The 17,021-nt window shown below is 49.0% G+C and overlaps 1 protein-coding gene across 1 annotated transcript in view; it reads left to right on the forward strand.

The window, feature by feature from the left end:
- The window catches only part of dscama (Down syndrome cell adhesion molecule a), a 36,906-nt gene extending 20,852 nt beyond the window's left edge, over positions 1 to 16,054 (forward strand). Inside the window, exons 4-22 of the mRNA XM_060056487.1 lie at positions 452 to 643; positions 1,046 to 1,289; positions 2,075 to 2,221; positions 3,489 to 3,644; positions 4,146 to 4,279; positions 4,864 to 5,017; positions 6,270 to 6,387; positions 6,585 to 6,748; positions 6,854 to 6,952; positions 7,385 to 7,573; positions 7,913 to 8,203; positions 8,572 to 8,748; positions 9,036 to 9,066; positions 9,214 to 9,329; positions 9,858 to 10,016; positions 10,482 to 10,538; positions 10,676 to 10,873; positions 11,667 to 11,969; positions 13,598 to 16,054. Coding sequence (XP_059912470.1) covers positions 452 to 643; positions 1,046 to 1,289; positions 2,075 to 2,221; positions 3,489 to 3,644; positions 4,146 to 4,279; positions 4,864 to 5,017; positions 6,270 to 6,387; positions 6,585 to 6,748; positions 6,854 to 6,952; positions 7,385 to 7,573; positions 7,913 to 8,203; positions 8,572 to 8,748; positions 9,036 to 9,066; positions 9,214 to 9,329; positions 9,858 to 10,016; positions 10,482 to 10,538; positions 10,676 to 10,873; positions 11,667 to 11,969; positions 13,598 to 13,989 — 3,321 coding nt within the window. The 3' untranslated portion in view covers positions 13,990 to 16,054. The remainder of the gene's footprint in view (positions 1 to 451; positions 644 to 1,045; positions 1,290 to 2,074; positions 2,222 to 3,488; positions 3,645 to 4,145; positions 4,280 to 4,863; positions 5,018 to 6,269; positions 6,388 to 6,584; positions 6,749 to 6,853; positions 6,953 to 7,384; positions 7,574 to 7,912; positions 8,204 to 8,571; positions 8,749 to 9,035; positions 9,067 to 9,213; positions 9,330 to 9,857; positions 10,017 to 10,481; positions 10,539 to 10,675; positions 10,874 to 11,666; positions 11,970 to 13,597) is intronic.
- The last annotated feature ends 967 nt before the right edge of the window (positions 16,055 to 17,021 follow it).

Below are 17,021 nucleotides of genomic sequence, written 5' to 3' on the forward strand. Positions count from 1 at the left end.
TCTGTTGCATTATTGAACGCTGACCCTGCACTAAAAGCACAACTTTTCAATTAGCGGCCCTAGTAGTAAATGTCACACTGCGGTCAATAGACTGAAGCCGGACCCCTCCCGATGATAACACACCCTCCCACCCCCATCACGACTCCCCCCAGCCCGGACCCACCCCGCAGAAATACACACATACAAACACACTAACACACACAGACCCACCCCCTCAGAAACACACACACACACATACAAACACACTAACACACACAGACCCACCCCCTCAGAAACACACACACATACAAACACACTAACACACACAGAACCATCCCCTCAGAAACACAAAGACACACACACAGATGACTTCTCGGTGTGCGCTCATCACACACAACAGCTGACGCTGGGTTTGTAACGGCGCCGTGAATATGAATCTGTACGTGGAGACGCGTGGGCGGGTGATTGACAGGGAGTTGGCCGAGGGCCAGACGGAGGGGGGGTTCTTGGTGGCGTTCAGGACCCATACAGAGCACGATGCATGAGGACAGGGCTGATCGTGTTTCATCCACACCTGTCCCCCCCCCCCCCAGCTCCGGACGGACCCCCTCAGGAGGTGCAGCTGGAGGCCTTCTCCTCCCAGAGCATCCGCGTCTCATGGAGGGTAAGCTAAAGCATGCTGTAGGCTGCGAGGAGGTGTGTGTGTGTGTGTGTGTGTGTGTGTGTGTGTGTGTGTGTGTGTGTGTGTGTGTGTGTGTGTGTGTGTGTGTGTGTGTGTGTGTGTGTGTGTGTGTGTGTGTGTGTGTGTGTGTGTGTGTGTGTGTGTGTGTGTGTGTGTGTGTGTGTCGCCCCGTCTTTCAGAGTGTAGTGGTCAAGAGTAGCCACACATTGACCACAGACTTAAAATACTGGTAGATAGATCCAGACAGCATGATTGATTGAATGATTGATAAATAAAAAGCCATAATTCTATCCACCTACCTATTTATCCATCCTGTAGAGCAACAAGATCCCAACTCACTAACCATTAACCTTATCCATCCCCACCCCTCTCCTCCCCCTCCAGGCCCCCAAGAAGCACCTTCAGAACGGGGCCATCAAGGGCTACCAGGTGGGCTACCGGGAGTACAGCTCCGGGGGCAACTACCAGTTCAGCGTCATCAGCATGGAGTCCACGGGGGACAACGCCGAGAGCCTGGTCCTGGACAACCTCAAGAAGTACACCCAGTACGGGGTGGTGGTGCAGGCCAGCAACAGCGCCGGGACGGGGCCCTCGTCCACCGAGGTGGCCTCCACCACGCTGGAGGACGGTGAGCACGGGACGGGGTTGGAGTCCTGGGCCGACCGGTGCATGACAGGAAGTGACATCATGTGACCTTTATTAAGTGGACGCTGTTGTACAAAGCGCCTGACTGAAAGTGCGCTCAACGATGAAGATACAACCCATAGACTGTGATGACCATTCAATTTATTAAATAAGCTAACTGCTGTAAGTGCTACAATATAGAAACAGGATGAATACAAAATGACCAGAGGTGACCTAGTTTGGGACTCAGTCTTGTTAGTAACAGGTAGTAAGATGAAGGGCATTTATAGCGGAGCATAATCTCAGGAACAATACAATGCCACAATCATCTGCACAAACATGTGAGAAGACAAGAATTGGGTCTCCATGTTATTCAGTTGACAAGCCTTCGGACGGGTCACACTACAGTATGGATAGAAAGGAATATCGGTAATTTGGCAAGCACTTGACAGTTTTGACAGTCATCTTGGACATTTGTTAAGTGCTTCCGGTCTAGAATTTGCTGCTGGTGAATGCCTCTCTTGCCGAGTTAACAGATACAGCATAATCGTCTCTACTTAAACGTCCATTTAAAACGTCCACATCCCAGTTTATACACATCAATTATTATGCATATGTCTTGTTGTAGAGCATGTAAAGCAATGAGCCGCCTGTCTGAGAAACAGTGTGATGACGTAGTGACACCTGGTGGAGACCTCACAGTACTGCGGGGGGGTTCAGTCCAAACCATGTTATTATCAAACACGTCTTTCCACTGTGATGTGAATGTTTTCCTTTGGTCCTTTCCAGTTCCCAGCCGGCCCCCGGAGAACGTGCAGGCGTCGGCCTCCTCCCCAGAGGTCATCTCTCTCTCCTGGCTGACCCCATCCAAAGAGGCCCTGAACGGGAACCTCATGGGGTTCAGGGTCATCTACTGGGCCAACCTGCCCGATGGAGGTAGACACATACACACACATACACAAACATGCACACACCTGTGTGCAAACGTACACACGTACACACACACAAACACACACACACACACACACACACACACACACACACACACACACACACACACACACACACACACACACACTACCCCAAACACACATGCATATAGCCACACACACTACCCCAAACACATACGCACACAGACACACGCACATAGACACACTCGCACACTCTCGCACACACACAAATGCACAACATTTAGAACCAAGATGGCCGCTAGGTGAATAGGGCCCATTTAACCCCATTTAAACCACTGCAGAGGGAGAGCGAGGTGGTTACAGTGAGGCTTGGTCGCCCCACAGAGGACCGCCACACAGCGTGGCATGCTACTGTCACATGCCAGGGTTCTCCACAGTGTGATGGGCTGTGACAGCGCCGTTAACTTTGACCCCCTCCGACTGTCACATCACATCCTCCCCGCCCACCGGGCGTGACGGCTCCTGACTTGACAGCGAGGGGTGAAGGAGGAGGTGGGGGTTAGTCTGCATGGCAACAGTTCAACACGAGGAACCACGCTGTGTCCGCGGGTGGAACCCACTATGTCCAGGGGTACCAGGAGTAATTCAAATGTTATTACCAAAACTAAATTAATATTTGTTTGATATTTTTTCTATTTTTTTCTATCAAACTATGGAGATTAAGTCTTGGGATATAAAAAAACGAATTGCAAAAGTCAAAAGTAAAGACGTGCTGGTAGTCAGCACGCCAGATCATCATAAATCATCCAGCCCTCCAGCAGCTGTGAGGAGCGCGTTGTCAAGGACTGCTGCAGCAGGCCTTGACTGGGGGGGGCATTGAACAACAACTCTGTGATTGAATACAGCAATATGTACAAGGCTGTGTTGTGATATGTAGCCTATATATAGATATAGATATATAGATATATAGATATGTAATCCACTCTATAATGGTACATTGCTCATATCTTTTCGAGGTACGTAGGCTTGTCATAGGGACTGCAGCTTATCATAGAGCTGTGTTTATTCACACACAGCATAGTCTAGCAGGGGCTAGGGAGTTTGACCCCCAGCCTGAGGGTTCCCGGTTTGAATCCCAACATCCACAGCTAACCTATAAAGGGCATCCTTGGGGAAGATGCCTAGCCCCTACGCGCTTCAAAAATATCTACAAAACGAACTATCTGCACAAACAGCGCAAAAGACTGAGTGGATGTGGATGAACCTCACCTCTGTTCCACTGTCCCACACAGAGCTGGGCGAGATCCGCAACGTGACCACGGCCAACCCCTCCCTGGAGCTGGACGGGCTGGAGAAGTACACCAACTACAGCATCCAGGTGCTGGCCTTCACCAGGGCGGGCGACGGCGTGCGCAGCGAGCAGATCTACACACGCACCAAGGAGGATGGTAGGTCCGAGGCTAGTCGGTCCGACAGTCAAGTCGATCCAGTATGGCAAAGTCGAAATAAACGAGGCAGCGTTGTTTAGTGGGACCCAGCGCCAATCCCTAGACCCGATCCCCGAAACTGCAGCATACCTCTGGGCATTTTTGAGCAAGAAGCTCACTGTGTACTCGCCAGCTGCCACTGAAATACATTTCTTTGAATTCAATGTAAGTCACTTTTAAAAGCATTCAAAATTACTATATTGTAGTACAATATAGCTCATAGTAGCTGCTACTGTTTTTGGAACTGGCTCATATCCCGTATCAGAAGTTATTACAAGATAACTAACAACATATGCACATAAAAGACAACTTTTCTAGTTGAGAATACATGCTTGGCTGTTTACTTTTTTCACTTAATGTACGAGGCAGAAAACCCCTGACCCTCAATCCCTGCAGCTCATAGTCCCAGAGGTTCTCGGCCCCAGGTTCTAAACTGTGGTTCAATCTCCCGGCTCCTCCCAGTTCCTGGACCCCCGGCCGGCGTGAAGGCCGCTGCAGCGTCCAACTCGGTGGTCTTCGTGTCCTGGCTGCCCCCCCTGAAGGTCAACGGCATCATCAGGAAGTACACCGTCTTCTGCTCCAACCCACATCCTACGGTAGGGACCACTGAACAAGACCTCTAGAACCACAAATGGAGCCTAGCTTCAACTGTATTTACATCTGGAACTACAAATAATGAGCCTAGCTTCAACTGTATTACTATCTATTACTACAAAAGGAGCCTAGCTTCTACTGCATTTAAATCTAGAAATACAAAGGAGACAGTTCCAGCTGTACCCACTCAATGAAGGCAGTTAATCCCCCTTGTGGTGGCATTTGAAAGTAAACACAGAATAACGTATTTTATTTTACCACACACACTTGAATGTGATGAAAACGAGTGCAATGTCATTCTTTTTTTTTTTTCATATTTATTTTAATACTAATTACATTTAGCAGAATGTTTTGGGATTACAATCAATCTCTTTTATTTTATCCTCAGAATAAAATGCACTTCACAATATTTTTCTCTTAAATCTATTAACATTCAGCGCATGATCTCCATCAGATTCTTTCTCTGATTTCATCATTTGGTTGACCTCAGTTTGGTGATCACGTTACAAAGTCCTCCCCCCTCCTCCCTCCCCCCTCCTCCCTCCTCCCTCCTCCCTCCCCCCTCCTCCCTCCTCCCTCCTCGCAGGTGAGCAGTGAGTTCGAGGCCGCGCCCGACATCTTCTTCTACCGCATCCCCAACCTGTCCCGGAACCGGCAGTACAGCATCTGGGTGGTGGCGGTGACGGCCGCGGGCCGCGGGAACGCCAGCGACATCATCACCGTCAAGCCAATGGCAGAGGGTAGGTGGAGAGTCCCGGAAGCCAGTTAACCCGAGATCAGGCAGGGTTGTGTGGTGGCGAAGTACCTGGAAAGGTACCGGGTTCGATTACGGATTTATGCAGGCTATCTTGTTGTAGCTGTTTTTTTAAAGCCATGTTTTGAGTAGGTCGCTTTGGGTTTAAGTGTCTCCCAAATGGCTGGGCACCGATCATGCAGGTGTTTTCAAACTGGTTCCACCACAGACCTAGCCGTTATCGTCAAAAGTGAACCGGTATTGCTAAGCTGGGGAATAAATGTGTTTATGCCATCTATCTGTAAACTGTGGCAGAGAGCTGAAAATAGAGAGATGGTAATTAGATAAGACCTGCTTGGAACTCATCTCGTTTCACGTCTTATCTCAATCCAACACATGTCGTTTCAGAGCACTTTTTTTTCGACATGTGGGTTTTCGGTCCATCATGTGAAAATGGTGAATTATTTACAACCTCTGTATATTTTAAGCATACCGACGGCATCGGTAATAATTGTGGGATACGGTCAACGTCAAGGTTTCACAAATGCCTACTAGATTTCCCATAATCCCCAGATGCACCAAGGAGATCCCATAGGTGTACAGGTACAGGCACAGGGAATGAAAACCAAACGGGTCACGGGAACGTCAGACAAATGTTAATAAGCCGCCATTTTGACCCTGTCGGCTCTTCACGCGCTCGCTAGGTGCAGATAAGCTGATGGTTAGCGATGATAGCGCCCCCTTCACCACCCCCTCCACCCCCTCCTCCACCCCCACCACCCCCACCCCGCTCTCCTGGCACCCAGAGCTGCGGCCCGGAGTCGCTATCTGGACGTCTTTGACTTCCTGTCTTGTAGTGTGGGTGATGAACGACCTCTCCCCCCCCCCCCCCACATTACACTCCCAGTTCCCCGTTCTGCTCAGAAGAGGAGAGCCAGGAGGATGACTCCTCACACACCCCCTCACAGACCCACATCGATGACCCCTAACCCACCCCTAACCTTGCTATTATTGCAGCAAGACAGAAGATATTCATAATGAATGTTCTATTTTCGTCTTTTTCTTTATCATCCATTTATTGCGATGTAGTATTTTTTTCATTCAGGATACAATCATCCCTTGCACTTCATTTACCCAGCGTGATTGTATCGGTGGAACCTTAGAAAGGTAGCAGAGATGTAGTCACATTGAAACAGCTGCAATTTATCGTCACTCGGGCGCCGGCTCTGACCACGTCGACCGTTGTCTGTTGGGTGCAGCGCCGGCCAGGATCCTGACCTTCAACCGCACGGTGACCACCCCCTGGATGAGGGACATCGTGCTGCCCTGCAAGGCCGTGGGAGACCCCGCCCCCACCATCAAGTGGCTGAAGGACAAGTGAGTACCGGACCCCCAAGAGAGCCCAGACCCTCAGAGCCTCAGATCAGACGGGGGACGGACGGGCAGACGCCACCTCACTGTTTTAACTTCAATTAATGTTGTAATTAATGTTCAATTAACGTCCATCCAAGGCGTGTCCTTTCGAGTATGTCCCCGTGTTTTCAATTTCCGACCAATCCTGTTTCGTGTTCCAGCAATGGAACCCCAGCGCCTGTTGTGATTGACAGCCGACGCAGCGTCCACGGCAACGGCAGCCTGGTCATACGCACGGTGAAAGCCGAGGATTCTGGGAACTACACCTGCGTGGCCAGTAACAGCTTTGGGCCGGACAAGATCATCCTGAACCTGCAGGTCCAAGGTAAGTCTGAGGAACCGGGTCTCTGTTGTTGCGGCTCTCTGGTGATCACGTTGAGGTGGCGTGTGACAGTTTGGTCTGCTTTGCTTGCTTATCCCCCGCCTCCAGTTCCACCTGACCAGCCCCGCCTCACCGTGACCAAGACCACCACCACGTCCATCACCCTCTCCTGGATCCCGGGGGACAACGGAGGCAGCTCCATCAGAGGTCAGGCAGAAAGACCACAGCCGATGTTCTGTTTTCCTTCTAAAGCTGCTGCTGTGTGTGTGTGTGTGCGTGTGTCTGTGTGTGCGTGCGTGCGTGCGTGCGTGCGTGCGTGCGTGTGTGTGTGTGTGTGTGTGTGTGCGCGTGTGTCTCTGTGTGCATGCCTGTACAATATTGCATGTGTGTCAAATTTCTTTAAATAATTGTCCGTCCAGAGATTAGGAACATTCCCCTGTCTAAGGGACTCTACCTTTATAAAATGATCGTCACCACATTCCAAACATTTATCACAAAATATTACATGTTAGAAATTTAGACTTTAAAAAATCTAAAATGACACCTGGGCTCAATTGCCGATGTGACCATGGGCATCACAGCTTGATGGATGGCAGAACCCTCACCGTGTGTGTGTGTGGTTTCCCCCCGTGGTCCCAGGCTACATCCTCCAGTACTCGGAGGACAACAGTGAGCAGTGGGGGAACTACGCCATCAGCCCCAGCGAGCGGGCCTACCGCCTGGAGACCCTCAAGTGCGGCACCTGGTACAAGTTCACCCTCACCGCCCAGAATGCAGTGGGGCCAGGGCGCATCAGTGAGATCATCGAGGCCAAGACCCACGGGAAAGGTAAACATCAGCACCTTGGCCATTTTGGATACGCTTGAACACTTTTGTTGTTGTTCTGTTGTGTTGTTGGATGTACTGACCTGGGCTGCGGTCATTACAGAGGTATTCCAGGCTGGAAAACAGCCTTCATATCATTTCTTTCATCATTTCATTTCTTTCTTAACAGTCTCACCTTATAATATTTGTTCATCATTATTCTGCTTTCTCTGGGAGTCTTGTCACACACGCTAACTCAAAGTCTTGCGTTGGATATCTCCGAACTTGGTAATACATGGTCAAGAAGAGCAGCCATTAACCCTCTCTCTCTCACCCTCTCTCTCTCTCTCTCTCCCCCCCCAGAGCCCCAGTACTCCAAGGAGCAGGAGCTGTTCACCAGCATCAACGCCACGCGCGTGCGCCTCAACCTGAACGGCTGGAACAACGGCGGCTGCCCCATCAGCTCCTTCACGCTGGAGTACCGGGCGGTGGACTCGCCCACCTGGACCACGGCGCAGCGCACCTCGCTCACCAAGAGCTACATCCTGTACGACCTGCAGGAGGCCACCTGGTACGAGCTGCAGATGAAGGTGCACAACAGCGCCGGCTACGCCGAGAAGAGGGTCAAGTTCGCCACGCTGAGCTACGACGGCAGTGAGTCCCCCTCGCCCATTCTCTCGGATGTTGAAGTTAGACTCTCGATGGTGATGTCAGGGAGAAGAGAATCGCTGAACTCTGCGGGTTCTCCGATAGATTTGTATCACAAAGCGGCACTTGCGTTGGACCGGTTTCGCCTGCGGACCATCTATGATAAGATGTACTTTAATAATCCCTGACGGGGAATTCCGGTTATGGTAAAGGACATACAGAAGAGTAAAGGCCCTCGGGGACATTTCAGTTTCTATTAAAGAAAGCTTCTGTTCTTTAATGTTCTTTAATATATATTCATAACGCCGTCCTCTAATGCATTGTTCAGTGTGTAAAAGCGTAGGACTCCCGTGACGCGGTCTCCCTCTGCCCAGGCACCATCGCTCCGCTGGTGAAGGCGCCCAACGTGAGTGCGGGCGTGGCCAGCAGTGGCGACGGGCTGAAGATGATGGTGACCATTTCCTGCGTGCTGGTGGGCATCGTCTTCATCTTCATCGGCCTGCTGGTGCTCCGGAGGCGGAGGAGGGAGCAGAGGCTCAAGAGACTGCGAGGTGAGAACCTGAAGCCCACAGTGGTCGTCGAGGGTGACCCCGGTCGTCATGGTGATTGTGGTGGTCACGGCCGCGGTTGTCATTCGTGGTGATCCCGGTACTCATGGTGATTGACGCTGTGAAGGTTGTCCGGTGTGATGGTGGTGGTCACGGTTGTCATGGTGATTGTGGTTGTTAAGATGGTCTTCATGGTAACCACGGCTGTCACGTTTATCCCAGGGACTTTTATTTAGCTGCACATCGCTTTGTGAAGTCACGTGTTCTGCTTGTTTGCTTTTTCATTCTAGATGCAAAAAGTCTGGCCGAAATGCTGATGAGGTAAGATCCCTGTGCAAAGTCAATTCAGACAATGTTGGAATAAACTCTACTGCAACCATATCTATACATCTGCAGCCATGCATGTACATGTTTCTGCCTCGACGGCGTCCTGTATCTCAAACCCCCCCCTCCTCTGTGCTCCCCCAGTAAAAACACACGTCCCGCCGAGCCAATCAACAAGCAGCAGCAGACCCTGCGAATGCACATCGACATCCCCAGAGCCCAGCTCCTCATCGAGGAGAGGGACACCATGGAGACCGTTGGTCAGTGTCCGCCTCGCTTCCTTTATTCAAACTGAATCTATGTGTCACTTGAGAACACACTCTGTTGGCGGTACCTGCTCACGCCTTTCTCTCTGTCTCCCTCCTCTCTGTCCCTCCTCTCTGTCCCTCCTCTCTCTCTCTCTCTCCTCTCTGTCCATCCTCTGTCCCTCCTCTCTCTCCCTCCTCTCTCTCCCTCCTCTCACCCTTCCCTCTGTCCCTCCTCTCTCTCCCTCCTCTCTGTCCCTCCTCTCTCTCCCTCCTCTCTCCCTCCCCTCTGTCCCTCCTCTCTCCCTCCTCTCTGTCCCTCCTCTCTCCCTTCCCTCTGTCTCTCCTCTCTCTCCCTTCCCTCTGTCCCTCCTCTCTCCCTCCCCTCTGTCCCTCCTCTGTCCCTCCTCTCTCCCTCCTCTCTGTCCCTCCTCTCTCCCTTCCCTCTGTCCCTCCTCTGTCCCTCCTCTCTGTCCCTCCTCTCTCCCTTCCCTCTGTCCCTCCTCTCTGTCCCTGCTCTCTGTCCCTGCTGTGTCCCCACAGACGACCGCTCCACGGTGCTGCTCACAGACAACGACTTCGGGGAGACCCAGAAGCAGAAGTCGTCCACCGTCACCCACACGGTCCACTACCAGTCCCTGTCCCAGGCCACCGGGCCGCTGGTGGACGTGTCTGATGCCAGACCAGGCACCAGTAAGTCCAGTACGGACGTTTCTACTTTACTCCTTAGTTTTTTAAACACAACCCCTGGCAGTTTTTAGAACTTGCTGACCCTTTTCAGAACCTTTATTTACAACGTAACCTATATTTCCTGGTATTTTAATCTGTATCTCTCTTACATTTACATTTAGGGCAGACGCTTTTATGCAAAGCGACTTACAATAAGTACATTCATACTCTCTGTTAATGTACGACATACCGAGCACAACAAAGCTCAAACAACTACATTAAATAGCACATGAGATGCTAATGCTGCACCAACAAGGGTTCAAGGATCATGGGTCACGCGTCAGCTTTGTTTCAGCGAGCAGATGAGTCCGCAGATGATAAAAAACCTTGACGATCACATATACACAGACACAGACACAAACACAAACACGTACATGTCACAGCAACATGATATGAATGAATATGACTATATATATATGTTTTCTGTTGCATATCCAGGGTCCAAAATTAACACCTGCCACCAGCCAATGGCAGATAGATTTGACCATTTGGCAGGTAAACAAAAATTCAGGGTTACATGTCAAAACAATTTGCTTGGCCGCAAAAATCGGTCCACTCTGGCGGGTGAAACCACATAAGTGTTAAAGTGAAACTCTGGACACACCTCTCACTCCCCCCCCCCCACCCCTTAGACCCCACCGCCCGGCGCACCGCCAAGCCCGGGCCCGCCGCCCGCAACCGCTACGCCAGCCAGTGGACGCTGAACCGGCCCCACCCGCCCGTCTCCGCCCACACCCTGAGCACCGACTGGAGGCTGCCCACCCCCAGGGTGGCGGGCTCCGTGGACAAGGAGAGCGACAGCTACAGCGTCAGCCCCTCCCAGGACACAGGTAAGGGGGGGCTGGGGGGCGGGGGGACGGGGGGGCGGGGGCTGGAGCCTGGACACGGGTGGGGAGCGTGTGCATGGGGGAGGAGGGTGCAGGTGTTGCAAGGCTTGTCTCTGGTCCTTGGATTGGGTTGGATTAGATTGTATTCACTGTGAGATTAGATTGGAATATATTAAATTTGGGTATATAACAGAATATTGTATTTTATTATGTTGCATTATATTGTACTATATCATGTTATATTTCTTTAGAGTAGATCAGACTGGTTTCTACTAGTTTGATTGCTTGCGATTTGATTATATTAGATACAATTAAATTATATTTAATTGATTGGATTCTACTATATCAGATTCAATTACATTGTATTCTATTAGATAGATTGTATTCAATTGTATTCTATGTAATTACATTTCATTAGATTGGATAAAATTGTATTCTTTCTGAACATATTACATTAGATTAGCTACGATTAGATCATATTTGATCATATTCCATTTGATTCAACCCTGCATTACGTAGGAGCATGAAACAGACAGCAGGAAACTAAGTTCCATCCTCCCCCCGTCCTAAAACTTAACAGTTTACTACTCTAACTACTAGTCTAACCACTAGTCTAACCACTAGTCTAACCACTAGTCTAACCACTAGTATAACCACTAGTCTAACCATGAGTCTAACTACTTCTGCTTCTTGACTGACACACGTGACATGACACACTCGACTCACTCCCACTAACCCTCACCCCCCCCCCTCACCCTCTCTCCCCCACACCCCGCCCCGCCCCCCCCCCCCTCAGACCGCGCCCGCAGCAGCATGGTGTCCACGGAGAGCGCGTCCTCCACGTACGAGGAGCTGGCGCGCGCCTACGAGCACGCCAAGATGGAGGAGCAGCTGCGGCACGCCAAGTTCACCATCACCGAGTGCTTCATCTCGGACACGTCGTCGGAGCAGATGACGGCGGGCACCAACGACTACACGGACAGCCTCGCCTCCAGCACGCCGTCCGAGTCGGGCATCTGCCGCTTCACCGCCTCGCCGCCCAAGCCCCAGGACGTCAGCCGCGTCATGAACATGGCGGCGCCCAAGGCCCACAGACCGGGTGAGGCTGACACCACCCCCCCCCCCCCCCCCCCCGTCCGCATCCCCAGTCCCCCACTACCCCCTCTCCCAACCCCGCCCGGAGCCCAGAGGCCGTTCCCTGGTCCTTTAAAGGCCGCCATACACCGCCCCCACCTAGTGCTGCTGTTAACGATGGATTCATAATGAATTCATGGCTCGTTCCTAATCGCAGACCACCAGTGATGACGCCGACACTAAAACCGCAACCTTAGTCTGAGGCTCTTACCCTGAGCAATCTCATGTTTGGCATTCAGAAGGGCCGGGGGTTTGGATTGTTTTCAGGGAAATAATCGATCTATTTTGTGGGGTTTTATGTTTGACACTTTTAAGGGTTGGATGAGAGATGGGTTTAACATGTTAATTCACATGGTTCACCTCAAACAGCTGGGAGATTGCAATAGAACATAGAACATTCAGTGTACATGTGTGAGCAACTGAAAACAGCATTCTGGAAACAGCAGAAGAAGGTACGGCCTAGGATAATATGTTTGGAATCATATTATTAGGCCGAATCTCGATTCTTCCCCTTGCCCCTTTTGCTTTGTCTTTGTCTTTGTCTTAACCAAGACAAAGACAAAGACAAAGCAAAAGGGACAAGGGGAAGAATCGAGATTCGGCCCAAGTGAGCTCTCAAATCATCTTAAAAATAAGGGGTACATAGCACTCAATCTTATCCCTTAATCTTGATCAAATTGGGTATTGAGACACCACTAGCTCTCACATGAACGCGCAACTTCAAGGGTAAGGGGGAAGATAAGGGGTAAGGGGAAGTATTGAGATTGGGCCTAAGTCTGACATCTAAGTCTGACATCAGCATGCGGCCCACGGGCCGCATGAAAGATGAGAAGAAAGATGAGAAGAATTCATAGAATTCGAAGGCAAACCCATGCGTCTAGTTTGCTTAGAAGCGATATCAGTCATTAAAGATATCCACTTAAGTCGCCACTACAACTACTACAACTGCTTGTTGGGTTTGAGTTCATTGAGTTGTTGCACTTAATGTTGGGCCACTGTTTTTCAGTTTTTTGACATCATTGAATGATGATGTATGTGAGCCCTTTGCACTGATAAAAATACTGACCATTCATGTGGCTGTTTGAGCATGGAAAACATGAAATGAATGTATGTTGGTTCAATTAACATACCGTACATAGGTTATGATTCTGGATGATTTTTTAGGTAGTGGCCATCCCCAAAATACACCAGAATACAGGAAATCATGTCTACCAAATTCAAAATTGTGTAGCTTCTCTCAGCTCACGTTTAGTTGAAGTGTGCAGTCATGTGGCCCTCCGATGGTTATAATGAAAAACGTGGCCCTCTTTATCATGAAAGTTGCCCATCCCTGTTGAGGACTGTTTGTTTTTGTGTGTACACGACTATGCGTGTAAGCGTGTTTGTGCAGTGTAGTGTACAGTACATGTCTATTTAATTTAAAAAAAAATATATATATATATATGTATAAATCTTTATATTCGGTTATATCTTTAAATGTAGTTAACCCAAAACACACCCAATTTTCCAGTCGGAAAGTAAAGTAAGCTAACTTGCGTTGGTCATCAGTTCATTCCCTGTCCACTAACCTCCATTCCCTCCCCTGTCCACTAGGTGGCGAGCTGGTGCACTTGCCGCCGTATCTGCGCATGGACTTCTTGCTAAACCGCGGCATGACCTGCTCGGGGTCGTCCAGGGCCACGTCGAGCGGCGAGGGCTCGGCCATGGGCCAGGCGTGCCTGGAGCCCCAGAAGAGCCGCTCGCTGAAGAGGCCCTCCCGCATGGCTCCTCCCACGCCATCGGAGCCGCCGCCGCCGCCGCGGGCTAGCAGCAGGGACCCAGTGGCCCAGTGGCAGCCCGGCGCGGCCGCCACGCTCCCCCACAGGGAGGGCTCGGAGCTGGCCCAGGCCGCCAAGCTCAGCACCTCGCAGGAGTCCCTGCTGGATTCGCGGGGACACCTCAAACAGAGCAACAACCCCTACGCAAAGTCCTACACGCTGGTATAACAGGAGGGGCCGGGGGTGGGTTGGGAGGTGGGGAGGTCGGGAGGGCGGGGTTAGGGGGTGAAGGGCGGAGCCAAGGGTGGGGTGGGGGCGTGGCTCTGCACTCTACGCCTGAAAACACTGGACTTTACACTCAAGTGCAGTAAAGTGACTTTTCACCACGCAGGTCCTGTATATATATATGGCCCTCTTCCTCTTCCAGGGGGAGGAGGGATCACTTTTACTAATCTCCTTTTTATTTATTTTTTAGAGCTTTCGTTTTTCGTCTTTCGTTTGTTTTCTTTTTCACTTGAGGGAATTCACTCACGGGAAAACTGACTCCCAAGGGGAGCCCTGCCAAACTAATTGAGTAAACAAGGGAGCGTTATTTATTCTAACTGTTGATTCTTAATAATTAAACAGTGATTAGTCATTGTTAGTTGTCGGCTAGTAATGATTATCGATTATTGATTACCAAATGATTGGTTATTATGACCATTGCTTCGATGTTTTCATAAAAAACAACGGACGTGGTTGATTTTTTTTATTATTATTATTTTTCTGGAGTGGAAGATGACGATTTGGGAGTAATTTTTTTCCTATGGAATACCTTTTTGAAACACTGAATGAAAGTTGAGAGAACTCTTGGAATGAAAGCAATTGACACCAGTCCAAGCTGCTCTCAAATTGTTACTTTTTTTGAAGAAAAAAAAAATCTATTTCCTATGGATGCATGGGGACTGACCAATTAAAAGACAAAGAGGATTCCGACCACGGCTGGGCCAATCCCAGTCGAGCATTTTGTCACACTATGAAATGATCCAATGTGAAGATTTATTATTCTTATTACTATAAATATAAATATATATATATAAAAAGAGAAATCACTTTTATTTGTGGATATTACAGGGAATAATTGATTTGGTTAATAAAGTCCTTAGTCATGTTTGCACATATCTCGTTTTGATTAGGAAATGGAGTCTCTGTTGATCTCTCTCTGTCTCTCTCTCTCTCTCTCTCTTTGTGTCCCATTCTCCGATGGTGCAATATGAAGAAAAGGAAAAAAAAATATGGAAATATGGAAAAAGGTTATATGGAAAAATTATTTGCTCTATGCTGTACTGTATTGATGAGAAGATAAAAAAAATGAAGAGGTATGTTATGCGTGTACACACACGGGGCGGGGTGCACTCCGGGCTCTGTATTCAGGTGTCGTGCGTTGAGTTTGTTGCTCAAGGGCAGGGGCAGTGAGCGATGATGACGCTGAGGGCTGACAACAAGGGAGGGTTCGGAGCCGAAAGAGCCTGCATTCCCCGAGACCCCCCCCCATATCTAGAGCGTGTCCAGATAGAGCCCCCCTACCCCCGCCTGACACCCCCTCCGCTCCCCCAACCCTCCCTAGCTCTCTCCCCCAGTAGTAGGGAGTGTCCAGATAGAGACCCCCAACCCTACCAGCCCCCCCCCCTGACTCCCCCTCTGCTCCACCCACCCTCCCTAGCCCCCCCCCCCTGACTCCCCCTCTGCTCCACCCACCCTCCCTAGCCCCCTCCCCCAGTTCCCCCGTTCCCTCAGTGCACTAGGTAGAGTCCACGTGGCTCTCATTCCTTCTTAGTAGATCTACTGTTGCTGTGAGCGGCAATGCTGCTCTACAGGGAAATAAATAAAACGTGAGACAATCCAACAGAAGCCCCTCCCCCTCCCGCCACCGTTCAAACCAAACCTAAAGTCTAATGGGAGATACCGGAAAAAAAAGTGGATATTTAAAAAGCTGTTTTAGTTTTTATTTTCTCTTATTTTGTTTCGTCTATACCCTGGCCTTTTTATTGTTTGTTCTTTGTGTTTTCTGTTTCTGTTTGGAGTTAGTCCTGATGGGAGACTTTAATCTAAAATGCTGTGAGGTCACTTCTGTCAGTTTCTATGATTACTTCTTCTAAGATTAACTGTCTTCATTATGATTCTACATTTTAACAAAAAAAAATGTCACTTTTTATTTTTAACATGAGTGTTCACTATGGTGGCACTGGAATAAAGAGAAACTAACACACAGTTCGAAAATTTGATTAATAAAATGGCTGTTCCCCAAAAAAAATGTCCTCCACAGTTTGACGTGAATGTGATGAATGCTGGTGGTCTGTTGTCGACAGCCATGTTCTGACCTTGTATGGAAATTTAGAGGTTACTGGTGAGTTAGACATTGATCAATAATTGTAAATATCAAACATAAAAACACCTGACTTTATTTACTTCATATTTACATAAGAATTGGATAAATGTAATTAGTAGTCAATTTAAGAAAGGGTTATCAGTGATTGGTGATTCAGGTTTACTGACTGTCACCTTTACCACCGATATTTATTCTGTCCACAAGAGGGCAATGTTGCTGTTGGACACAATTATTTGGAACGAAATTCTTCTTCCTGAATCTTATCTTGAATTCGATTTCTGCTTCAGGTCCCATAATAAGTCATTAAGATAAAATAATATATACAGATAAACTAAAATAAATAAAGAAAATGGAGAAAGAAACAAGCATCTTGCCAAATAAAGATTTGTTTTACAGAAGTCACGGTATTTAGCCTATTCAGCGTGTAGTGAGGTTTCTTTCTGCGATCGGGGTAGGCTACTCATAGAAGGTCACGAACTTGAATTTTGCCCGTGGTGATTGTTGCTTACATTAAGTACACAGGACACAACATACACAATTCAAGATGAGCAACTGAAAAAGTGACTTTTTGTAATAGGCCTACTGATTGCACACGAAACCGCCCAATTCAATTCTGGACACATTTCTTTAAATCCATGAGTGCATAGACATGTGGATTAAAAAGTAGGCTAAAACAAACATCGGTAACCTAACATCACAGATCTATTTGGTGCATGCATTGTTTGACAAACGCTGCGTCTAATAGTTATTGCCCTGGAAATCGGTTATATACTAATTTAGGCCTGTAAATCTAGGCTACATCTGCCGACTATAGCAAATCCTGAAGCATCTAAACAAACATAACACAAAGTGCGACGTGATGTAGACGGTGCTTTAGTCTCCTGGGGGTGGA

Source organism: Gadus macrocephalus, chromosome 7 (assembly GCF_031168955.1).
Source record: "Gadus macrocephalus chromosome 7, ASM3116895v1".
Lineage (NCBI taxonomy): Eukaryota > Metazoa > Chordata > Actinopteri > Gadiformes > Gadidae > Gadus > Gadus macrocephalus.